The sequence below is a fragment of the Acyrthosiphon pisum genome, chromosome A2, assembly GCF_005508785.2.
Source record: "Acyrthosiphon pisum isolate AL4f chromosome A2, pea_aphid_22Mar2018_4r6ur, whole genome shotgun sequence".
Lineage (NCBI taxonomy): Eukaryota > Metazoa > Arthropoda > Insecta > Hemiptera > Aphididae > Acyrthosiphon > Acyrthosiphon pisum.
This window is the reverse complement of record NC_042495.1, coordinates 65528459-65554842: the sequence shown is the minus strand read 5'-3', so window position 1 is coordinate 65554842 and position 26384 is coordinate 65528459. Positions and strand designations below refer to the sequence as shown.

At 27.5% G+C, this 26384-nt stretch overlaps 4 protein-coding genes across 5 annotated transcripts; 2 read left to right on the top strand and 2 right to left on the bottom strand.

Annotated features, from left to right (window-relative positions):
* Window positions 1-51: 51 nt before the first annotated feature.
* On the top strand, window positions 52-10708 carry LOC100161782 (E3 ubiquitin-protein ligase Bre1). Of its 2 annotated transcripts, XM_001949498.5 has the most exons (17): window positions 52-204; window positions 1635-1817; window positions 1899-2085; window positions 2168-2356; window positions 2706-2827; window positions 3557-3793; window positions 4653-4778; window positions 5673-5846; window positions 6359-6616; window positions 7061-7240; window positions 7306-7517; window positions 7832-7985; window positions 8054-8167; window positions 8227-8418; window positions 8486-8678; window positions 8757-8851; window positions 9495-9776. In XM_001949498.5, exons 2-17 carry the CDS (start codon window positions 1671-1673, stop codon window positions 9774-9776), a joined length of 2862 nt encoding a protein of 953 aa, XP_001949533.1. In that variant the 5' UTR covers window positions 52-204; window positions 1635-1670. The 2 variants fall into 2 exon arrangements, with proteins under 2 accessions (XP_001949533.1, XP_029346613.1); XM_029490753.1 differs by lacking the exon at window positions 52-204 and having other exon boundaries at window positions 1671-1817; window positions 9495-10708.
* Window positions 10709-11622: 914 nt separating this feature from the next.
* LOC100163097 (histone deacetylase complex subunit SAP18) lies at window positions 11623-15529 on the bottom strand. The gene is made up of 5 exons (XM_001951856.5): window positions 15316-15529; window positions 15142-15248; window positions 14761-14955; window positions 12715-12794; window positions 11623-12021 (listed from the first exon to the last, which is right to left on the bottom strand). Exons 1-5 carry the CDS (start codon window positions 15370-15372, stop codon window positions 11993-11995), a joined length of 468 nt encoding a protein of 155 aa, XP_001951891.1. The 5' UTR covers window positions 15373-15529; the 3' UTR covers window positions 11623-11992.
* Window positions 15530-20063: 4534 nt separating this feature from the next.
* LOC100161074 (glutamate-rich WD repeat-containing protein 1) lies at window positions 20064-22870 on the top strand. Its single transcript, XM_001951877.3, has 8 exons — window positions 20064-20499; window positions 20592-20725; window positions 20847-20996; window positions 21356-21608; window positions 21683-21851; window positions 21928-22096; window positions 22164-22331; window positions 22614-22870. The coding sequence occupies exons 1-8, from the start codon at window positions 20310-20312 to the stop codon at window positions 22749-22751; spliced, it is 1371 nt and encodes a 456-aa protein (XP_001951912.1). The 5' UTR covers window positions 20064-20309; the 3' UTR covers window positions 22752-22870.
* LOC100159732 (PXMP2/4 family protein 4) lies at window positions 22871-24662 on the bottom strand. Its single transcript, XM_001949531.5, has 3 exons — window positions 24261-24662; window positions 24054-24185; window positions 22871-23060 (listed from the first exon to the last, which is right to left on the bottom strand). The coding sequence occupies exons 1-3, from the start codon at window positions 24516-24518 to the stop codon at window positions 22896-22898; spliced, it is 555 nt and encodes a 184-aa protein (XP_001949566.1). The 5' UTR covers window positions 24519-24662; the 3' UTR covers window positions 22871-22895.
* Between the last annotated feature and the right edge of the window lie 1722 nt (window positions 24663-26384).

Genomic DNA, 26384 nt, shown 5'->3' with positions numbered 1-26384 from the left:
TTGGAATAATTATCATTTTAATATTCGATGTTTATCTTAACACAAAATACAAATCAAAAATTCAGAACACAAACAATTGCGATCGCCAAACTGTAGAACATCAACAACTATGTTAGACAACGTTTATAATTTAATAATTGGAACTATTCTACTTTTCAATTTTAATTTCTAAATATTTATTCAAAATGACGTATTGTACTACCGGTATGTATATAGTTTTTATATTTGTACACATTTTGTAATTTTCAAAACAAATGAAATTATTTGGCGTTCGGCTCTCCTATAACACAATACTGTAACAATTGACTGTAGGAAATACCATAAATGAACAACCAATCTATTTATAATTAACAACGAATTAAGAGTTTTCAAATTTCAATGTCAGTGAGCTATTTTATTCTTGAATAAAACGTTAGTTCCCATGTTAAATTGATTTACGCAACTAGGTATATATTATTGCTCGTACTGTTGTTCCATTATAGCTCAATTAAATCCAAAACTCAATTATTTATTTGTATTTAAAGATTTCATTTTTAATAATAAAGTTAAAATGTTATAGACTAGATTTAAAATACTTGTGTTCAAAAACAAACAATTATTTAAAAGGTAATATATTATTTACATCCAATAGATATTAATTTAAAAAATTTGACAAAGAATGAGTTAAAGTTTAAGCGATGCTATTGAATTGCGTTCTAAAATTAAAATTGTGGATATGAATAATTTATTTCTTAAAATAGGTATACTACTTGGCTTAACTTTTTTTTTTCATTAGATGTTGAATCACAAACAATATAATAGGTATCTGCAATACATATATTACTATCAATAATTTTTAGGTCTATTTAGGTCTCAATTCTATAATATTATGTTTATTGCTTAAGGTGATAATAAACTAAATACTAATTGTTATTTTATAATAATCTAAAACATTTAGTAAGACATTTGGAAGCAACAAAAATACATTATAGATAATATGCTCCTTTTAGAAACAATACTTATAAATGATTACTGTTGTTTGATTATAAATATCAATTCTATGAACAGAGTTTTTGGGTAGTATGAGTGTTGTGTTGTCCACTTATAAAAAGAAAATCAAATATGAACTTAATGCTACTTTAAAGAAGTTAATTTTTCAATTTACTCATTTGGATATTATGTGGAAATACTAAACAACCATTTGAAATGTTATAATCTTGATTTGTATTATGACCATCAAGTAATAAAATTAGTATAATAATTTATAATTAGTACTTTTCAAGAGAAGTATAGAAATATTATAAATATAATTCATTCAATGTATCTTAACAAATCAAATAAACAGTAGGTACCAATTTAAACACTAGTGACTAGTGAAAGTAATACTGGAGTGTAATGGAAAATAATAATATCATATTATTATCATGTGCATCAATATGGAATAAAATAAAATGAATTTAAATATGAATTGTAAATGTGGTTGTTCTGTATAAATGGTCAAGCATGTCTGAACTAAATACAAAAAAACAATGATTGAAATATATTTAATGATTTAGTAGTGGTCTGTTATATTAATACATGATAAATTGAGATTTAATGTTAATTAAATGCATAAACAGTACAATAAAATAAAATTGACCTAATTTGCTTTTCAGAAAATATATTTTAAATAAGACAGTACAAAATTTAAAATGTCTAAGAGAAACAATGATGAAGGGGGCTCAGAAGAACCACCAATGAAAAAAGTTCAGTTTGAGCCTGTTAGACTTGGCCCTATTTCTACCATGGAAGACTTAGATATGAAAGTACTACAATACCAAAATAAAAAACTAGCTCAGGTTAGTATAATATTTAAAAAACACAATTTTTTATTAAAATGGACCTCAAAATTATTTTATTCAAAAAATCTTAACTTTTAGAGATTAGAACAAAGAAATAGACTGGAAGCAGAACTAAGAAATAGAATAGAGCAGTTAGAAAAACGACAAACACAAGATGATTCTGTTTTAAATGTTGTAAATCGTTATTGGAACCAATTAAATGAAGATATTCGTGTACTATTACAAAGGTTTGATGCGGAAACAGCTGATGAATTAGAGAGCAAAAGTAATTTTATTTGTACTGAGAAATAATTTTTATTCAAAATAAATAATAGATCTATATATTTAACTCAATCATTTATTTTCAGATGAAAGTGAAGCTACAACTTCATTCTTAGTACAATTATCAACATGGGATAAGGAAGAATTAGATGAAAAATTAGCTAATCGAGTACAAGTATCAAAACGAGCAGTGGCAAAAGTTATACAAGCCTTTGATAGGCTCATGCAAAGAAATGAAAAAATTACACTTGCTCTAAAAGGAGAGTTGGAAGGAGGTAAGAAATATTTAAACTTATTATTTAATGAATTGTACATTTACATCTAATTGAAACAAGTTATCTTTATATGCCGATATTAATTAAACCATAAAATATATATATATATTCACTGAATACTAAAATATGACAATTAGTGATGTTAACTAATATCACCATCTATAATGTATGACAATTTTTTATTTAAGTATTAATAATATTTAAAATTCTATGTATGTCACTGTTCTTTTGTTATACTTAATTACATAATTATATACTTTATAAAGATGTAGCATACATGTTACACTTTTTTATTTAATAAAAATGATTATTTAATAATCATATATCAAATAAATATGAATTTTAATAGAAGAAGCCCCTAGTATGGATGAAACGGTTCGTCAAGCAAATAGTGAACTTCAAGCTGAGAATCAGAAGTTGCAAACATTAAATACCTCTTTACATAAAAAGTATCATACAATGTCATTAAAGGTGATAACTTTGTTTATAAATTATATACAATATTGTGTCCCGTGAAGAAGTGACTGGCTGGCGTCATATGACAGTATACCTTAAGTTATGGAAAAAAACGAGGCAAACGAGGGTGAGGGTCTAACTTTTTTAGTTACATTTACTGACGTATCTTCAAAACTGTTCAACTTTTTATAATAATTTTTTTTTGTTATCTTAAAAGCTAGTTTATTGTGCTATCAGCCAACATACACAATCAAACCAGAAATATACAAATTATTTTTATTAAATTAAAAAAAGTAAAAAATTTGCATTTTTAAAAGAAAATTGCTTAAACTCTAAATAACGCCGTATTTACTACTTTTTTAATTTAATGAAAATAATTTGTAAATTTCTGGTTTGATTATGCTTATTAGCTGATAGCACAATAACGTAGCTTTAAAATAAAAAATAAGTTACGATATATGTTGAAAAGTTTTGAAGATAAATCATAAAATATGCGGTTGGTTTGGTTTGCTTATAAAAATATTGGATTGTCCATAACTGAAATAATGAAAAGTTAGACACACCCTTTAAAAGAGTTTTTATCATAACTCAAGGTATACTAACATATGACGCCAGCTGGTCACTTCTTCACGGGACACATTATATAATATTTAGATAATTAAGTTTTAAAAAATATTTATTTAAACTTTGATGGATATAAAATGTATAAAATGGTTATTTATGTATATTTTGTTATTATTTTAGTTGGCTGGCTTACAAGACAATGTAAACTGCAAAGAAACAGAAGTTGCTGAAATGCGAAATCAGATCGAAGAGTTGCAATACGAATATCAAAAAATTCTTGATCGAAATTATAAATTGGAAACACATTTAGCAGATTCAAGAGATAAGTTAAAAGGATTAGAAGCAATGCAAATTGATGACAGAGTTATTTCGAAACCGGATACATCAATTGCACAGTCAAGCGTATCACTACAAAAGGTATGTAGTATGATTGACATTATTTTAAAAGATATGTTATTTAAATTAACTGAGTACAGTACAAAAACTAATTTTTGTGTTACTAAAATTAATGAATTTTGGTTCATATTATAATAAAAAAGATTTTATAAAATAATATGCTAATGCATAAGGCCTGATGATTTCTTATTAATTATTTATTTATTTAGTAATATTTAATTTACACAGTAGTGAGTCTTTTATTATAATACAATAAAATACCTATGTATCAGTGTTTGTTACATTATCAGGCATTAATTATTTGACAAAATAATTGTGACACGTTCAAATTGTGTTATATTCTTTACTCTATGTAATTAAATATTACTGTAGTGCGTTACCATTTTATAGCACATTTAAGTCAATTGACCTGATGTCAGCTATATCCGACAGACGCATCATTTAGATGATTAAGTGTCGTCTATAGCAGACAGACACACTGTGAAAATATTTATTTGTCTGCTATAGCCGACAGTTGCAGCGAATGCGTTAAATATTATCATAATGTAATTTTAACATATTATTTATTAAAATATAAATCCAATATTATTTATTCTTTTTTTTTCTGTTTTTTTTATTGAGCTTGAGCCCGACAAATTAGGCCATCAGCTGTTTTGTTTTGTTTGTAGGTTGTTTGTAGGTTGTTAGTTGGGGGAGGAACGGTTGAAGACACATTTTTTTTATGTGTGGCAAGGATTTGTTGCTAAAATTCCCGGGTGGTCACCCATCTAGGAACTAGCAACGTCGGCCGTTACGTACACTCAGTGCGTTTCCGCAGTTGAGTGCACGCACTGCGCCACACCAAACCACATTATTTCTTAAATATTGTGTGATAATTTAGATGGAAGAATTTCAAAAAGAAAATGAAGAACTAAGAGAATTGAATAATAACAGACTCCAAGAACTTGATAAGTTACATCAACAACATAGGGAGACTTTAATGGAAGTAGAAAGATTAAGAATGGATGTAAGTATTTTTGTGTATACAGTTATCTTGATAATTTTTCACTGTCATGGACAGTAACTCATCCAGCAACATCCACTACCGGATTATTAAATATTTTAAAAAATAAAAATTTTTTATTCTCATCACAATATGTATTCTGATTGAAACTCTTTGATTTTTCAATAATTGAATGTATTGGTTGGAAATAATAATTATTAGATTTTGTTGAAATTCCTTCTTTCTGCACCCTTTTAAGCTTTTAATTTCTTGATTTGGTACTACACTGGACTAAATAATGTTCTATAATAGTAATTAAATATCATGAAAGATAGTGTATACAATATAATATTTATTCACTAATTATTACCAACAAGTTTATAACTTTTAATGAAATGCCAACAATATTATTGAAAGAGGACACCACACCCACATGCTGGTCAATGTATTACAAATATACAATATGGAAAATTGTGTTCAGCAGAACCAATTGTGTGTTGTTAGCTTTAAGATTTGAGTGATTTGACCTAATTTTAAAACATTGTGTTTGTGCATCAGTTTTTTTTTTCATTAGTTTAATTTTTGATTAAGTTGTGAGAATTTTTAAAAAAAGAATACCCACATATAAGATCAGACAATGTTTGATAATGTGTCAATCCACTCTAATTCTAAATCTCACAATACAAAACTGGTTAGGTTAAAATGTAAATGTACTATTTTGTACATTTATAAATTGTAAATCCAACATGTGGCTGTAGTTTACTCTTAAAATGGCAACAAACAGAATACACGTACAAAAGCCAAATTAAATAAAAATGTTATTGTAGGCATCGTTACTGAGGGTGCTAGATTATCAATACTATTATTTTTGTATATTATATTTAAATATTAAATTATAAACTTTTGTTTGTACTTTAGCTAAGGCAACTTCCTGAAAATGTAATCATTGACACAACAGAATATAAATGTATCCAATCACATTTTTCTGTGTTGTACAGTGAATTTATGTTAATGAGAAATCAACTACTTGAATCAACTGGATTGCTTCAAAACAGTAAAAATACTCATTTGCGCCAAATGGAAGTGATGGAGGTAAGTTATTCTGTCTAATAAAAGCAACAATTTTAAATAATAAAATAATTATTTATAACACTTCCAAAAAATATTTGAATTTGATTTATAACAAGGTTCCACATAAATAAGTTATTCTGTAACCAAAAAATCTCAAAGATATAAAAACACAGTTTATATTAAAGTAATTGTATGTTCAAATTTGAATGAAATTACATATCAAATAACCAAGAATAACAATTCTAGTTATTTTTTTGTAATTTTATAATATTAATTCAACTTACCGTCTACAGTATTAATAATAACTAATAAGTAATTACAATATAAATATAATATAAAATATCTACACTGACAAGCCGTCGTTTTTTGTATTCAATGATATTATATCATTGAATTCAAATTTAATACTATCCATTATGCCCACTTGAACCCTTACTTACAGCAGAAGAACATTCACTTAACCACCTTTTTTTAAAATGTTGCTTTAAATTGTTTGTATTGTACTCATTATAATAAAACATTAATTTTGATAGAGTGATGAATTATCAGCTCAAAAGAAATTACGTTCAGAATTGATGAATTCTGAAGATGTCAATGCTCAATTGCGTAAAGAATATGAAATGTTACGTATTGAATTTGAACAGAATTTGGCGGCTAATGAACAAACTGGACCCATAAATCGAGAAATGAGACATTTACTATCATCCTTACAAAATCATAATAATCAGCTTAAGGGTGAATTGCATAGATATAAGCGTAAATATAAAGATGCCAATGCAGAAGTACCAAAGGTAAAATTTAATTAATTGTTATAATTTATAAACTTTATTTGGAATCAGTGGTGTGGCGTTGGTAACCATGTGTTTTTAGTAGCGGTTACTTTGTTTTAATGAATTGGTTGGTAGGTTGTTAGGGCAAGGAGGCAAGGTAGTATAAAACCTAAAAGAGTATTTACTAAAGAAGTAAAGAGCAATTCATAATTACTCTTTACTTATAATTATGTTATATTAAATATATTATGTATAGCTTCAAGTCATATAATAATTAAATATGAACAAAATGTTGTGTGATAAATAAAAAAATGAATATTATTTTGTAACTAAATATAAATACTGATTGCCTGGGTATTTCTAGAAATATTTTGCCAGGAGTATTTTAACACTTCACCATGCCACTGTTTGGAATTAAGTATACAAATGTAATATAAATAAATATAATATTATTTATTTTTACAGTTAAAGAAAGAACTAGAAGACATTAAACTAAAGCTAGGTCAACAAATTACAACCCCTGTCCTAGATTCAAAAGAAGGATTATTAGAATCTTGCAAAGAAGATGAATGTGGAATAAATGAAAATATTAAAGAAGAATTTTCATTATCTCAAGTTATTATGAAGAAAGAAGAAGATTTAGAAGTAAATTATTAATTTTTATTTTTTATTTGATTTGCTTAATTAACTATTTATTTTTGTTTCCTAAGGGTATATCTCAGTTAATAGATGAAAATGTTCAAATCGATGAAAAAATTGATATCAAAAATGTTAAAAAAGAACAGATAAGAGACGGACAACAAACACCTAATAAAACATCAACAGGTCCGGCAACTACTCCAGATCAAAAGCCTGTCAACCAAAAAGACATTGTTAGAAATTGGGAAAGTGAAGCTCTTAGAGATTTGAAATCTCAACTTAAGTAAGTACATATCATTATGTGTGAAAAAATAGTTGACACATAAGTTACCTACACTGTATGAATCTATATTCGATACTTTACTGCTTCTTAGGGCCAGTATTACCATCTCCCGTTAAATTTAACCGACTCCTAACCGGCCGAATTCGGCCGGTAATAAAATCTGTTATCAGTCGGTTAAGCGTAATCGAAGCATACCGATGATTGTAATACTGGCTCTTATTGTTTTTTTCTAATGTATTCTCTGTATATTCACTATATTAAGTTTAATATTGGTACTAAGTATTATATATTTTAATAATATGTTTATATTACAGAAAATCTGTAAATGATCAAAAAGAAATGAAATTATTATTAGACATGTATAAAGGAGTTAGTAAAGACCAAAGAGACAAAGTTCAATTAATGGCAGCTGAAAAAAAACTTCGAGCAGAACTTGAAGAAGCAAAACAGGCCTTAAAAAAAATACAAGTAAGATATTTCAAAATGTTTTCTCATTAATTTACATGTCACTACATTGATATTTTTACTTACTTTAGGAAGGCAAACGGGAAGAACGCAAGAAACTAGCTGATGAAGATGCCTTACGAAAAATCAAACAATTGGAAGAACATATTGTTCAACTCCAAAAACAAGTTGCTACTCATAAACAAGTATGATTTCATTTTAAATACTGCTCTAAAGCAGACAATTAATTACATTTATTTTTCAGGAAGAAGAAGCGATGCTAAGTGAAATGGAAGTGACAGGTCAAGCATTTGAAGATATGCAAGAACAAAACTCTAGATTAATTCAACAATTACGTGAAAAAGATGATGCTAATTTTAAATTAATGACTGAACGTATAAAGTCTAATCAATTACATAAAATGGCTCGCGAAGAAACTGATACTCTCAAAGAATTGGTTAGTTTCAACTTATTTACATTGAATAAATATATAAATTAATAAAGTTTTGTGATTGATAATTTAGATTAAAACTTTAACAAATCAAGTAGAGATGACAAACACAGTAGTTCGTAAATTAGAAGAAAAAGAGCGTATATTGCAAAATTCTTTAGCAACAGTTGAAAAAGAATGTTCAATTAGACAACAGGCTATGGAAATGCACAAACGAAAAGCGATTGAAAGTGCTCAATCTGCTGCCGATTTAAAATTACATCTTGGTAATTAATTATTTTATTTAAATTTAATGTTGTACTGTGATATAATATCTTATTTAATATTTATTAATTATTTTTAAGACAAATATCATGCCCAAATGAAAGAAGCACAACAAGTAGTAACGGAAAAAACCAGTGCCCTTGAGGCTGAAGCATACAAAACCAAAAGGCTTCAGGTAAAAGTCATATTAATAAAATCATATCTGCATTTTCTATTTCCATCTTACAACAAAACGCACAACATAGAAAATGTTACAGTCAGAATATTTAAATTAATTCGGTTATTTTTAAAGTTAAAGCGAATTAATGTTTTATTATTTATTAAACTTAAAGGTTATCTAGAGTTTATAATATTATTTTATATATAGTTATTTTATATTTCAATCTTAACCGATTTATGAGCATATCAAAATGTTAAAATGCTACAAAATTATAATATCTTAAAATTCCTACGTTTGCCCTGGATAATAATTTTACATTTAAATTTGATCGTAGATTAATAATTCATCCTAATATTAAAATAACAAAGTTAAATTAATTATTCTGAATAAAAAATTTGCTTTGGTAAAATTGAGTCAAAACTTATGTTTCATATGTTTAAGATGTCGATTATATAGATCTTATCTAAATTAATTGTAACAAATCTTAGCTTATACACATTGTAATAACTCTGTTAGTCATTATATTATAATTTTTGAAATGATTCCTAATGATGGCACTATGTTCTATTTTATTTAATCTTATTAACAATTTCTAATTCGTTTTATAGATATCATTGGTAGGTACTGTATAACTTAATTTTTTTGTAAAACATTACAGGAAGAAATAGTACAGTTAAGACGAAAAACTGAACGTATGAAAAAAATTGAACAAGCCGGTACGTTAGATGAAGTTATGGTGGAAGAAATTAGAGAATATAAAGAAACACTTACCTGTCCATCTTGCAAAGTTAAACGAAAAGATGCAGTACTGACCAAATGTTTTCATGTTTTTTGTTGGGATTGTTTACGTACTCGTTATGAGACAAGACAGAGAAAATGTCCTAAATGCAATGCAACATTTGGAGCTAATGATTATCATAGACTTTATCTTGGGTCATAATTATATTGAGAGTTTTTAGTAAGATATGTAACCTAACCTTTAGGTATCTTGTAACCTAATTGTTTTGCAGTCCTATTTTTATTATAATTATATATTTTGATGATTGTTCCAAGATTTTTCTAGATTATTTTAGTGCGACATTATTCCTAATCGAATGATTTTCGACTATATACATTTAGGAAACTAGATTTTAATGTTTATTTTTAACATTATTAACAAATTATTATTAAATGTGCTACAGTTAAATAAAATGGGTCCGTCAAATTGTATAATAATATTTCTAATAAATACTACTACACTTAATAGGTTTATTTCTTGTTATGATCGACAACTTTGATATAGTTTGTATTATGCATGCTAATTATTGTTATTGTGAAAATTATTCAAACACAATAAAAATTATTACATCTTATCATAAAACTATGTGCTGGCGTATTGTAAATTATTGATGATATAAAATAATTTGTTTCAAAACAAGAAGACTGTAATAAATTAATATTTCATATGATTAACATTTTGATATGACGTTACATTACCAATTAAAATGAACAAATTGTTGTAATTAATAATTATATTAATTTATTGAAACAGTACCATCGTACATACTAACTCAAATTGTTTAAATCAAAAAGCTAGCAATGTTATAAACTATTATGTCTGGTTGTTAAACATATTAAAATTAGAATATTCTGATAAATTACCAGTGTATTTTCAAATATTGAGACATTACATTTAAATAATTTACCTATTATAATAATGTGTAGATTTTAAATTTAATTCTACTTCAACAAACCTTGTAAACTTGTAATGTTAGCAAATAATTAGTTTGTATTTTATTTGTAAGTAAGAAGTGGGCACCATATTATTGTAGTATATATAATATAAGTTTGCTTAGTTATTTATAGATTATATCTAATATAATATATAAATGACATTGTTTCTTCGTGTATTATTATTATTATTATTATTAATATCTGCAACGATTAATTGATTTATTATTAAATTATTGATATTATTTTACTCTTCACTACCTCCGATTGACTAAATGCATCTAATACTACGTCACTTGAGTGTACTGTATTTTTATTCGTTCAGTAGTTCGGAGACTCAGCATTCCAGTAGTAAATTGTCGGCAAAAGTGCAATGTGTATAATGTGAAAATCTGATGGTTATTTTTTTTTACACACTTAATTCATGATTGTATAAAAAAATACAGGTATACAGTTTTGAGAAATTGGGGATATTAAAACTGCATAACATAACTGCTATGGTAAGGCCAGCATTATTGAATGTAAACCAAAGAAAAATTGTGTTTTTTTTAGGGAAGAAGTGAGGGACTAAATGTTTTGCAAATAAAATCTATTTTATCTATGGAATTATCCACGTACGTAGAGATGATCTATTTATTGACACAATGTTAGAATGTTATCTACATTTTTTCATATTATTTAAAATTGATACCTTTTAAGGTATCCTTTATAATTACATGTAGCGAAACATTTTAACTTAATTTCCGGTTATAAGCATTTCAGCCATTAGATGTTTACAAAACCATCAGATCTTCATTTTTATGTATCATATTATGAAAAATAATAAATTACTAGGCAAATAGTAATATCTAAGAGCATTGTGGACATAATTTTTGACTATTATGAATATCCCAATGGTGGGGGGGAGGGACTTAAGGTTTGTTATTTAAAATTAATAAATTCCACTGTAATGTAGACTTGGCCACCTGAGATGAAGATTCTATTTAGTAAAGCTACAATTGAGATAAAATCACATTTAGAACATGATTAGTATAAAGGGAGAGTTGAAAATCAAACAAATTAAAAATATTTAAATATTACTTGTTAAACATCAATCAGCGCATTTATTACTTAAAATTTTTTATATATTTACTTATAATACGAATTTAAAAAAAATTACAAATTACAAACTTTTTTGTACGAAAAATGATTCAATCTGTCAAATATAGATATTACTATACTACACACTGAATAGGCTAATGTATATTATAATTTTTAGTACATTTAAGTACATTTTAATAGTTTTACATTATGATAAATAATAAACAGATTGTTTCATATGGAAATTAGTATTTTGCAGACCAATTCAATTCTTGTATTCTAAATATTATTGACTTTAATTGAACATGGCATTTTTTCTGAGCTGAGATGGTTTCTTATTGTAGATACAGGATACCAAATTATTGTTCAATGAGTGAAAGGTTTTTTTTTCTTAACTGAAAAAAAAAAAACAAAAAATGAATTATCAATAAAAATATATTTGGGTTTCCTATAGGTTAGTCATCTCTGATTTAAACTTGGATATTTTTAATGACTTGAGTCTTGAAAAAATGTCTAATGGATAATTGGTTCATACTTTATTATGTTCAATATTCATAATAATAATCAATAGTCGTAATGGGTTCAATTTTTTCTTCAAAATATAACGATAACTTCATACTTTGCGTTTACACACTAACAAGATAATGTAAAATCATTACAAAATTGTATTAATGAGTATACAATATGGACATATATCTACAAGCAACTCTCAATTCCCTATCGCAGATTTATCTAAATAACAGGGATTTTTTTCGAGAATCAATATTTTGTAGTTTGTTCGTATCACATTCCCAAACTTACTATAAAATATTAGCAACAGAGATTTAACAAGTTTGCTGTATTAATAAAATAAGTATGATTAAATATCTGTTATTTTATTTTATTTTTATTAAAGTTTAAGTTTTGTAACAGGACCATTGGCTTATATTACATAATTATTTGTTATTTATCTATATAAATATATAATTTTTTTTTTAATCGTAGTTATTCAGTAAAATTATATTTAATATAATTGAGTTTCATATAAAAATCTAAAAAAATGTTTAAATTAATAGAGAATTACAAATATTAAAAATATATTTATTTACGGTAACGCATTGGTGCTGGTCTTCTCATAAAACGCTCTGGAGGAGTTATGCAAACATCTAAATAATCACCAATAGAAAATCTGTAACATAATTATCAAATTATCAATACAGTAATATAGTATCAGTGTTTAACCTATGTATTTATTATATTAATATTAAAAAAAAATAATAATCATGAAATATGCATTCAATTAATACATTATAAATTTATAACTATAGACTACATTTTAAATATTGAAAAGTTCATTATTAGTACTCAATAAAGTTTGGAATTGAAAACATGTTTTTTTTTTCAAATGGTAGAAAGATAATTCTTGTATAAATGTATTTATTTAATTTATTTTAAAATGGTATAAATTTCATTTTGGCTTTTTTTATTCCTTTTTATTTTTATTTTGAGTTAAATTATTATCAATTTATTACAATAATATTGTACATATTTACAGACAAGAGGTTTTGAAGATGCTGAATTTTCGATGATATATTATCTCAAATTATATACTGGAAAATACCAGGGTTGGTTTTAGAAAAAACCCAGTAGTTTTATTTTAAAATATTAATGGGCGGTTTTATCGGAGCTTTTCTGAAAAAACCCATCTGAAAAAAATAAAAATCGGAATATTTTATTAAAAATAGAATAGAATTTTATTAAAAATAAAAAATTTCCATTGATCATTAGTGTGTAATTTTTTCTATTTTATTCTTTAAATTGTACCTACCTAATTAAAAAAATAATTATTAAGTTTTTTTCAAATCAATTTAATATTTTAATTAGAAAAATAAATAATACCTATAAGGTAATTTTTTCTGAAAATTAACAAAAGTTAAAAAAAAAATAAGAGTGAACTTCTATTTTATCCAGAAAAGTAACCCGGGTTTTATGGGTTTTTTCAAAAAAAATTAGTGAGTTTAACCTAGAAAAGCAGCCCGGGTTTTTCGGGGTGGGCTTTTTCGTGCCAACCCTGGAAAATACCCACATGTTTCAATATCTGTGGGGGTTTATAGAAACGTCATTTTTGATGTACAATAATATTTAAGTTGAAAAGTTTTTCTTAAAATAGTTTATTAAAATAAATGGTTGTAATATTATTGAAAACATAATTATAATCATAATTTTTTAATAGCTTTTATATTAGTAAGATTTCCTCAGAATATTAACCCTCTCAGGTACCAACATCTTCTTCATTCTTCAACTTAACGGTCATTGTAAGACCTTATAACTTCCTCCATACTCAGTTCAAGTTAAGAAACGTAGTCGGCGGCAACCCATTCCTGTGTTACTGAGTAATGAACACTTAAAACTAATATAGTCGTTCAAAATAAAAATAAATCAAAACAAATACTAAAATTTTGTAAATGGGAATGTAAATAAGAAACAAAAAAAAATTCAAATATTTATTTATTTAAACATTTTTTTTTTATGTGATAATTAATATGCGCTAATAACTCTAAAAAAAAAACTATATGCCAAATATGCCTTTACACCCAAAATATGAAAAATTGTGCAATATTTAACTTTTTATTTTTCTTACTATTGTTATGAAATAAATTTATATCTCAGTTAGCATGTTTTCTTCCTGTGTTGCAAGATAAACATGCAAATGCATGAACTTAAGAAAACTGGTATGGTAGATTGCCTACCTGATAATATATTGCTCGCATAATCACAAAAGCCTAGCAATAGCAACACATCGCCATGTCAGCTAGCTTATATTATAATACTTAAATTATGTTCTTTCAATTACCTTTGTTAATTTATTAAAAGTAAGTAAGTATATGTTTATATTATGAATTGGGTGTTAAGTATAATGTGCATTTTAAAGTAAGGTTTTTCAAACTACAGCCAACAGACAAGTTTTTACAAGCATTCAAATTACAGCAAATAATCCTAAAGGAAACTATCCATTGCATTTATTTGAAACTAAAAAATTTAAATGTGATAATAAATGGTTTGGCCCGCAAATTTAAGTTATGTAGTCTTTAAAAGTTTTGAGACCCTGTTTAAGTGATTTAAAAATGTATATTAATTATAACTTCCATCTATACCTTGTGTTCCCTAATGTTTTTGAATCATCTGGAGATCTATTTCCAGCAACAGTAAGGCCGATTTCAAATGCATTGAACCTTGGGCAATTATATTCTGGTGATACTAGAACAAAATCAAATGTTGTTCCACGGACTCGAGACTCAATGTTTACCTCTTTAATCAGGCCAGTCAATTCACGTAGAGTAGCGTCCATCCTAAAAATAAATAAAAATAAATATTGTTTTATGCTTAGTTGAATAAGATGTAAATAGTTTGTGAGTAAGGACTAAGGTGATGTGCAAGATAGATCCCTCTGGAGATATAAGATAAGGGTTGCTAACCCCATAATAGTTGGGAGAGAAGAAGAAAAGTTATTCATTTAGCCTATAGGCAATATGCACCATGTATATATTTGAAGTTCATTCCCAGGCACAGCGCCGCGATAGTATTCCGATAAATTATTATGATGTCCCATTGCACAGAATACCCTTAACAATAATGGGCAAGTCTGAAATGAAAAAATAATCATATTTATTGGTAAATCAATATTAGGTATTTTAAGTATTAATGTTTACTTTTTCTCTGTTGACAGGTTTTTCTTCGACTTTTACAAGTGATTCAACTGCAGCCATTTCTAATTTGTTAAGCGTTCACTAATGAATTTAAATGTCAATAAATTCACAAAAAAAATATTTAAATCAACAGTAAAGTTCCAGTAGATAGTTTAGAGCAGACTATACAGTATACAACAATCGTCCAATCCCAAACTATAAAATAATATTATAATATTTTATAGGTATTATTTATTAATTATTAGATAAGAATTCTGAATACTATATACAAATCCATTGGCAGAGAAAAACATAGAGTAATATATATACATATGGAGAAAAAAGAGAAAAAAGTCAATTTCGCGTTATCAAACTTTCAAACATCAAACATTTTAAATACAGTGTTGCCTTTTTCTCAGAAATAAACATTTTATCCTAACATTTTGTGCAAAATGATTGACATCTCTAATGCCACGGACAAACCATAGTGGGACATGGGACAAACAACCATTGCCACGGAATTAACGACCAAACTCCATTCTGAAAATCCGACAAAATACCATGGTACTGTACTACCACAGAATAGATATTTTGAGCACCATTAAGCATTTAAGCCATTATGGTATATTATCTTAAAAATTCTGAGTACCTATTTTTTGGGTTTAAGAATAAGCAAGATATTTTTCAAAATGTATGTCGGCAACAATCGTCAATCAATACAAAATAACTAAAAACTGGGGTCTATATTGGCACAAAATATCTATATCGAGTATTCGAGTAGCTCTATCCACTGACCATTATATTATATTTACAGGACACAGACTTCTATAGAATTCGTTGGTTATATTATGAATAATTATAGTAAAAGCCCCACAAATGATCATCAACAAATCATAAAACTACGTGAAATACAACAATAGACCTAATAAAAAGGACAGCGTATAGAGAGAGAAGTCATAAAACGGGATTTTGGTTTAGTGAGGCCTGTATTACATTTTCACGCTTTTTTACCCAACAACTAACATTTTATTGACAATAATAGAAATAAAAACCAAAATTATTGTAAACGGACAATGCACGGAATCAGGTAAAAAAGAGTAAAAATATTTTCAAAATAATATGATGGTGTCTAGAAAATGAGAATATGAACATTCAGTGAAATTTTCATGTACCTACCTATCTACAGTTATTCGTTTTTTAATTACTAACAAAATCGCTACATGAGAAATCGAGTAAATATCCAATGTTGTAAAAATATAAAATTCAAACGCTCATAAAAATTTAATTTGATTTGCTTGTGGACATTTTTATTTGATAAAAGTATACAAACTTATGAGGAATCTTGTATTACATTTTCAAATCTTAGATTTAAAAAGAAAAATTTTTATGAATTCTCAACTCAAAATAATTAAATAATTTTCGTGATTTTTCCGTATTTTATCAAGATTTGAACTTTAAATGTTAACAAAAAAAAACATCGTTGTCGTCGCCATACGGTCTCGTCTTCAGCACTTGCGCGTCGCATGACAAAACTTTGTCAAGGCGCGTCGTCGTCGTTGCGCACTAGTCGCTCGCCGCCGACGGCAGACCGTCATATCGCGGTCGGTCCTTGCCCTCCGACGGACTTGGCCTACCTAAGTCACGATGGTCGTCATCCGCTGATCCGCGTGCAAACGCGCCGTCGACTCCACTCGTCCGCCCATAGGACCGCCCGGGAGAACGCGTAGAGGGTGACCTGCAGTAGACCGTTACACTTCGCCATCTCGTACCACTCCCCGTGCTTATTATGTCTCATCTGGTGTTATTTTTTTCCCCATTTTTTTTCCTTATTAATTATTGTTGTGTTGACATTTGTAAAATTAACGATTCTAAATTCACACAGTTCAAAATGTATATACATTTATCTACATTTTTGGTTGTTAATCTATTCTGGTATTATTTTTTTCGTTAAGAAATATATTTTTAGTTTTATTTCTTTCAACAGGAAAATGTTCCTCACTGAACATGCTCGTGTGAGTTAAGTGTTAACCAACAGTGTTTTTGTTAAATTACAAATCTCAATAAAATATATTGACTATTGTGGTTTTGGTCACGTGGACGTATAGTAGTTTACGGGTGTATAGGTACAACTACTATAATAGGTAATAGAAATAATAATAATTCTAATTTTATCACCGAAGAAATTACAACTATCAGTAAGTAAATGAATATAATACTTAAATGGCCCATCTCACCACTGAGCATAACCTCTTGTGCCACTGTCGTCATGACTCATCATAGGCGCAAATAGGGGGGAGGGGCTTTAGGGGCTAAGCCCCCCAAAAATGTCCATAGCCCTCCCAAACATTTCCTACATTTTGTTTTAAGCTTATTCAATATTATCAAAGTAAGGCCCTATTAGCCCTATTAGCCCCCCCCCCAAATTTCAAACGCTATTTGCGCCTATGTGACTCATGATCAACATATTTACAAAAACGGAGTTTTCTTAGACTTCGGTAACGTTATTGTGAGGGAGGTTAAGCCTAAATGAATCGTAATTCAATATTAAAAGCAACCAATTAAAATAATAATTTTTAATCAGTTAAAACGAAAATTACACATAAAACAAATAATGTAGGAAAACACAAAAATGATCGAATAAGCAAAAAATAAAAACATTTAATTATTACAATGTTCAAAATATATGTTATTGAAAATAATTATTATAATAATAACTGATATATCATATTATTATTATGTATATTACTCAAATATAATAATATGATATCAAACACACATTTCGTATGATATATAGATTAATCGAACCAATGATAAATTAAAACAAATCACATTTTACGCATTATTTGACGTACATACATATAACGAACAAATAAAATGTAATAATATACTGCGCTTTTAGAACCATATTCATCCATTTGTGGTTCGATTTGACTAGGTCTCATCATGGCGTCTGCCGAACATGCAATGCGTCAATAATTAGTGACACTCACCTAGACCCAATTCTTCTTATTAGCCGATAGGCAGTAGGCACATAGCACATCATCGCAGACTTCCAGCAAATTTCTCCTCCGTGCTCCGTGGTCGTATATCGAATCGTAGCACAACCCATTCACCGTCGTGATGCTGATGCTTAGTACCTACAGCTGTGGCTGTCCGCCTGTCCATCGAACTTTCTTTAACGTCGAATGTCGATTCTCTGAAGGTTGTCTCCTATAAAATTCAACTAAGTATATCCAAAACGTCGATGAATTACAATATTATATTATTTTACAATATTATATGTATATTAATGCCATAATGGTTAAATGGTAATTACTAATTGGCAATCATGTTAATGTAAAATACCTAAATTAAAACAAAAACCCGTTTAGTGCGGCCCAACTGAATTCCCAACGAAAAACCCAAGTTCGTAATATATTTTTCAGTTCAATAAAATGTCAAAATGCCATACAGTTTTCAAGTTTTTCGCCATATTTTAAATATTATAAATTTATGTTTCCAAATTCTACATTTCTTTTAGTGCAAATTAATAACAACATAAAATGGGTTTTTTGGAGTATTGGATTTTTATGAATAATTATTACTAAACTTTTTTGTATATTTCAATATTTGACATTTTTCATGCATATTTTTCAATATCAACGTGCATATTTGCATGTATATTTTACATTTTTTAAGCTCCTATAACTTTCGAGCCCAACGTCCCTAGCCCCTACCTATATAGTATATACCTAAGCAATAGTCATTGTTTTATATGAAACGGGCAATGATATACCTACTAATTTAAAATTAAAATGGATATTATAGTATGGAATTGTTCAATTGCAGAAACAAAAACTTGATATTTTGAGAGTTTCTAGGGGCGGACTAGCTGGGGTGGAAACCCCGCCTGGGCCTGTCGAAAATGTGGGCAACTTAAGCCAATAACATATAAATATTTTGTTATTATCCCAAAAACAGGCCAAATTTTCTGTTTCCCCGTCGCCAATTTTTATTCTCAGACCAACCCCCCTCCCCCTCTATAGCGTAGAAAGAAAATTTTTTTAGAATGTATTTATGATTTAATTTAAATCGTTAATTTCGATGGGAAATTTTCTTGTTTCTTTGAAATTTTTGTCGATAAATAATTTTTCACTGTCATAAAACTTTAAAATTTAGTACAAGGTTGTTAATAGTGTGGTTTTAAAATAAAGTTGAATGTAAATTGACAATAATTTTTTATGAGCCTCTAAAGTTCGATATTCGTCAAAATTACGATAACATTTGCAAATCATTTAGATAGTTAGTACTATTAGTAGGTAATTCACAACAATTTTTTTTTTATTTCAAAGGTGTTTAAATGTAATATAAGATTCATCGATACCAAGTTTACGAGTTTACCGGAAAGTCAAATTAATTTTTTATGAATCTTGGAAATTCAAATGTACCTATATATTTATTTTATAAAATTTTATTTGAATTTTTTTTTAAATTTTGTTTGGTTTTTGATTTGCCTGATGCGGGATGCTCACATGTTTCCTATAATTATTTTTTTTCACTTATTAAACTGTGGTTAATTTAATTACTCAGTTGTATATACATTTTTTAAATTTTGACCATCTATCTCATTGAGATCAGAGCTCTAGCATAGATAAAATATTATATTATATTATATTTATATTATTATCTATGAGCTCTCGTGAGGACCTCTATTCGTTATAAAAATTATTATTATTTGCTGTTATCATCAGTTGTACTTATCTATGATTTTTCTCTTGATTGTTGAATGTAGATTGATAGTAGAATTTTTGATTACTCGAGCAATGAGCTACCTCGTGGTCGAAATGAGAAACATGTCAATAATCAACATTATTGTAATTTCATCCAGCGTTTAGTGGTTACCTTCTGTAAATTATAATTCGTATATTATTATAATTCTCAAGTCTATAGTGACTATTGACTACAACTGACTAGGTAATTACTAGGTAGTTGGGTAGGTCTTCAGTCGGAACAGCGTCGTGAAAACATTAACTGGAAAAATGTCTGACTCTGAACACGAAAGTGAAGACGAAATGGTCGTCGACGATGAAAATGACGAAGCCGGCGAATCTTCTGGGGCTATTAAAAAAGAACCACGACAAGTTTACTTGCCAGGTCATCAGATGCAGGAAGACGAGTCGTTGGTATTCGATCCATCCGCTTACCACATGCTGCATGATATCGATTCTGGTACATTTTATAATTTAGGATTTATATAATTTGCAAACTTCCATACTTATTGTTCTAAAATATAATTGTCTATTTCCCATGTAAACCATCAGGGTTGCCGTGTTTGAGTTTTGACGTGATCGTTGATGACATGGGTTGTAACCGTAGCGACTTTCCACATTCTATGTATTTGGTTGCTGGAAGCCAAGCAGAAAAACCTAAAGATAATTGTGTGTTTGTTATGAAGGTAACATTTTACTCAACATCCCTTAAATGTCAACTACCAACACTTAGCATTATTTAAATTATTATTAGTGTTTTGATTGAGAAATTGTTTTATTATATTATGCTACAATTATTTGTTTTAGCTATCAAACTTAAATGCGATTAAAAATGATGAGAGTAGTTCATCAGATGATTCAGACGTTGAGTCTGACAGTGATGATGATGAATCTAAAGATCAACCTGTGTTGCAGATATCATCAATTCCTCATTTGGGCACTGTTAACCGAATTAGGGTAAATTACCATAATTTTGTTTAATACATTTTAACATTAAATGCATGGATTGCGGTATAATGAAGACTATGTAGTCTGAACTATTTATTATACAACTATTGCTCTACAAAGTATATAATAAGCACAGTAGTTGCTTACAAACAAGTAAAAAATATTTTTATTTATTCATTTAACACTTAATGCATTTTAAAATTATATAACACTACATTTCTCTTATTCTACTGTCATTAGCGGTATACATTATTATCAGATATTTTTACTGTACCAAACGATTTTCTTTCAAAATACTATATCCCATTGTTTTGAAACAAATTCTCTACAAAATGTGTAAAATATTTATTTGTTTTAAATGTTAATAGAATACTACAGTTGATGACAAAGTATTTGCAGCTGTATGGTCTGAAAGAGGAATTGTCAATATTTATGATTTAAATAGTAAATTGAAAGACGTCGAAAAAGCTAATAGAAATCGTAAAATTGGAAGCGAGGAAAAGAAAAAAAAGTATGGTAAAGCTGCTCCTAAGAGAATAATGTCTGAACATAAACCTTTATATTCGTACTCTGGTCATAGAGATGAAGGATTTGCTTTAGATTGGTCTTCCAAGGCTCCGGGTATTAATTAAATTGTTATCTTTTATAATATAAAAATTAAAAATTAAATATTAATTAATTTTTTTTATAATTAGGATTTTTAGCTAGTGGTGATTGTAAAGGAAATATTCATACATGGAAACCAAGTGAAAGTGGTTGGGTTGTTAATTTACATTCATTAGGTGGACATAAAGAATCTGTTGAAGATTTACAATGGTCTCCAAATGAAGTAAATGTGCTTGCTTCTTGCTCTGTAGACAAATCGTAAGTAAATACAATAGATTTTTTTTAGCAGTATAAAATATGATCTACAGCTTAATACTTATTTTTTATTTAACAGGTTAAGGATATGGGATACACGATTAGCACCAAATAAAGCCAATATGTTGACAATTGCTGACGCTCATGATAGTGATATTAATGTTATAAATTGGAACAAAAAAGAACCATTAATTGTTTCTGGTGGTGATGATGGAAAACTTATGATTTGGGATTTGAGACAATTTAAAGTATACACTTTTATATCTTATATAATTTAACGTAAAATATGATTCTAATAGTAATTTATTGAATTAGAAAGGTAAAGAACTAGCTGTATTCAAACATCACACTAGTGCTATTACAACAGTTGAATGGAGTCCAGATGATAGTTCTGTGTTTGCTTCTGGTGGTGAAGATGATCAAATAGCTATTTGGGATTTAGCTGTTGAAAGGGATACTACCAATGACCAAGATGACATAAAAGTATAGAATTTAAATTAATTATTTAAAAAAAAAACCTTTTTATAGTAAGCCATATAGTAAAATAATAATGAGTAACTGACTTCCGTAATGACATAGTTAGACTGTAGACGGGCTTAGCATTGCTGAGACAGATGGGGCCACCTGTAATACTCGATATGCTCATACTTAATAGTCATATATTAATATTATAATTTAATTTTTGAGGTCCACTAGAAGTGTTTATATTTTTAATTTATTTAACTAATTATTTGATAATGTTAAATGTTTGATTATTTTATCTAGGAAATTCCACCACAGCTTTTGTTTATTCACCAAGGACAAGAATCTATTAAAGAGCTTCATTGGCATCCTCAAATTACTGGAGTTCTTATAAGTACTGCACAAACCGGATTCAATGTTTTCAGAACCATAAGTATATAAAAAAAAATATAACAGTTAAAAATATATTTAGTATTTACTACTATATTACAATTATTTTTTTTTAATATACAATATACATACATAATACACACAATATATTCATAAAATATTTATACATATTTTTTTTGGAATGATTCTGTTTCTTTATTTAATAGCTAACAAGTTTTCCTTTTTTACACTACAGTGATTCATATAAGCTAAAAATGAACTCCATGCTAGACTGCATAGACTAACAAATGGAATCCTATTTTTTTCTGGAATCATTGTATAATTGAACACCTGTAGTAAAGGCCAAACCGCTACACCCACCTGTTTTGTAAAATAAGTAGAAAATAAAGTTATTACCAAATAATAATATAATAACTTCACAATTGAATTTACTAAATTTTAATGCAACTTTTAAAATATGACAACAAATATTAGAAAAATTGGTTCATTATTTAAAAAGTACAAATATGTTTACTGTTTAGGCAATTTGTAACTTTTAACACTTGATTAATCAGTCAGATAAATTTATAATTCTGTGTACGTTCACTAAAGATTTATTCTAGTCATTTTTTATCTGTTTTTGAAATTGTATGCTGATGTATTATACTGTACACAATGTAGTAGAATATGGTTATGTCTAATTGCATTCATTATCGATTATAATTATTCAGTATTCAATAAACAATTTCAAATAATTTTGAAAACATAGAGCCAAATTTTATATTGATTTTCATTAAGTTGGGAAAGTGACGTTAAATATTACCATCTTAATGAATTTACTGTAGATATCAATAGTCAAATCAAAATTATACTTTGTTCATTATTTTAAGTACACATTATATGTATTATGTATATGTATAATACATATTAATAAGACCTGTAGATTTTAATTACATATTAAATATATGTTGAATCTTGGCTTTTGAAACGCCACAGAAAAATAATCAATCGTGATTTCAAAATTATAGATTTTATAGCAATTATATCTACTAGAATACTGGTACTTGTATATCGGTAAAATGAAAAAAAAATGTATTTAAGATCACTAATATGTATTGTATCGTTATTATTTATTACAGAAAAGCCTTCTCATAACTTCAGACTTATATAGTATGTTACCTATAGTATGTTTATACTATTTTCAGTAACTGAGTATAATGATAAATTAAAAAAAAATTTCTAATTTTTATAAATACCTACTTACCTATTTTAATTTAAATTTAATTATTTTAAGTTGCATTTTAATGTTGTTTAAAACAAACTATATTATATTATGTTTTGGCGGCCATTAACAAAGATCATCAAATTTTGTACCTTATATGTTGGTAAAAACTTTTTTTCTACTTCTTTTTTCGCTTCCTCGACCGTCTTCCCCTCCAGTAAAGACATACCAAAATAAAAGCTCACCATCGCACAAGGTGAATACGTTACTTGCTCCAAAAGTGCCTGATAAATATTAATTTTGATATTATTTGTATAATTTGTTAACTATTTGTGTGGGGTTGAACCTTGTTATCTCACTTTTATGATAGCGCTACGGAGATCATTCTTTGGATATAAGTAACGTGCAACAGTTAGCCATGCATTTAAAGTCGGTGCCACATAAAATGCTCCAAACAGTCCAAACCGAGCTGCCCTGGCAAAGTCAAATTGTTCATCTCCAAAAGCCATTTGTTGTATAAGACATCCGGTCGGCCATATCACTGCATACGAAGCCATTCCCCGGGTAACTGGGTAGGCGATTGAAAACTTTACTATTCGGGCGAAGACGGTCGTCATTTTCGAAGCTAGTTATTTTTCACGCGGGACCTACGGCAATATTGTGACTGCATGATGGTAGGAAGCTCTCATTATTTTTGTGCGGTGTTATTATTTATAGATATGATGGTGGTTGCCAATTACAAAATTGGGTGATCTTGAATAAACCTTGAAATTAGCCATTGCCAAAATTGTACGTATATACACTGTATAAGAATTATTATATAGGTACCTACATATGTTGTTATTTATTTTTGATTTTAAAATATCTAAATTTGCGAAATTTTATACGAAAAACAAATTGTATAATATTAATCAGGTACAGGTATGTGGTAGGTACTACAAAAATACGCATAATATAATAAAATACAATTTCTTAAATCAACTTTTGCTTTTACTGAAATTACATGTTTGATGAATCAAAACAAACATTTTGAATTTTAAATAGGTAGTGTGACAGTACTACTGTCCATGATATGATTATAATTTATAAGCATAATATATATCAACATCATCATCAGTTATAAACTCAAATTATTATCTCCGAACGAATAAAAACAGTGAATAATAAAACAGGTACTACAATAATATTATGTAGATTTTATATTTCTTGATAATACTTAAATACTTATATACTTATTTAAGCGAAAACCTCTCATTATTAATGATATATGAACGAGCCATAAATTCTGTGAGTATAGACTCCAGACGGCATCATAGACTGCAGGTGGGCGATTGCATATTATCATTCTCCCCACGTCATGTGAACACAATTTTCCTTCCATTAGTTTATTACATATGTTATAGGTACCAAATATATTTATATTGATCACTAAAAATATTACAAAATAATTTGAAAAGTTCGAGATTTTGATGAATTTTGTCGATTTAACTTGAAACAATGCTTATGGTTTTTGACAAAATCGATTTTGGTTTTATGTGTAACTCTAAAACAAATGACCGTAGATATATTAAATTTTTACTGGTTTGTTTTGAACTGTTTTTGGCCATTTTCAGTTTCAATTTTTTTGTTGTTTTTATTTCTATAAATGTCAATAAAATGTTATTTGTTGAGTAAAAATCTTGAAAATTTAATACTATGATATTTAAAAAGGTGGGTAAGTGGATGTCGCTCTGCTGTACAGTAGGTTAGAAGTGGGTCACTGTATAATGGACAGTATTAAATTTGAATTCAATGATATAATATCACTGTATAAGAAAAACGATTCTGAGCGGAGACGGTATATCAGTCTATGTATTAGACATATATATACTTATCTATGGTATTAAAAAAAAATTGACCTATAATAGGTACCTATAATAAATTCCAAATTAATCATATCATAATATCTATTAGGTAATTATAAGTTATAACGCGTTATACATAACAAAAAACCGTGGTACTATCATAGATATATAATAGTATACTTTAGAAGTTTCAAGTACCCACGAATAATATTATACAATCACAACAAAATAACTAAAATAGTTATCCTAGGTTTTTAATATGTAATTTCGTCCAAATTTGTACTTAAAATGACTATAAAAATAAACTGCGTAAATGTATTTTTTAGATTTTTTGGTAACAGTATTAATTACTTACGTGGAATCTTGTTTTAAATTTTCAATTCTTAGATACAAAAATTGAACATTTTATAAATTTTTAACTACAAAATAATTTTTCAAATTAAAATTTGATAAATTTTGTCCAAATTTGATCTTTAAATGCTTATAAAAAAAAATTGTGCCTATGTATTTTTAATATTTTTCAACTGATATTGTAACAATATATCAGGAGCTTTGTATTAAATTTATACACTTTTTGGCCCAACAGATAAAACTTTATTGATATTTATAGAAAAAAAAAACTAAAAAAATTTGAAAACT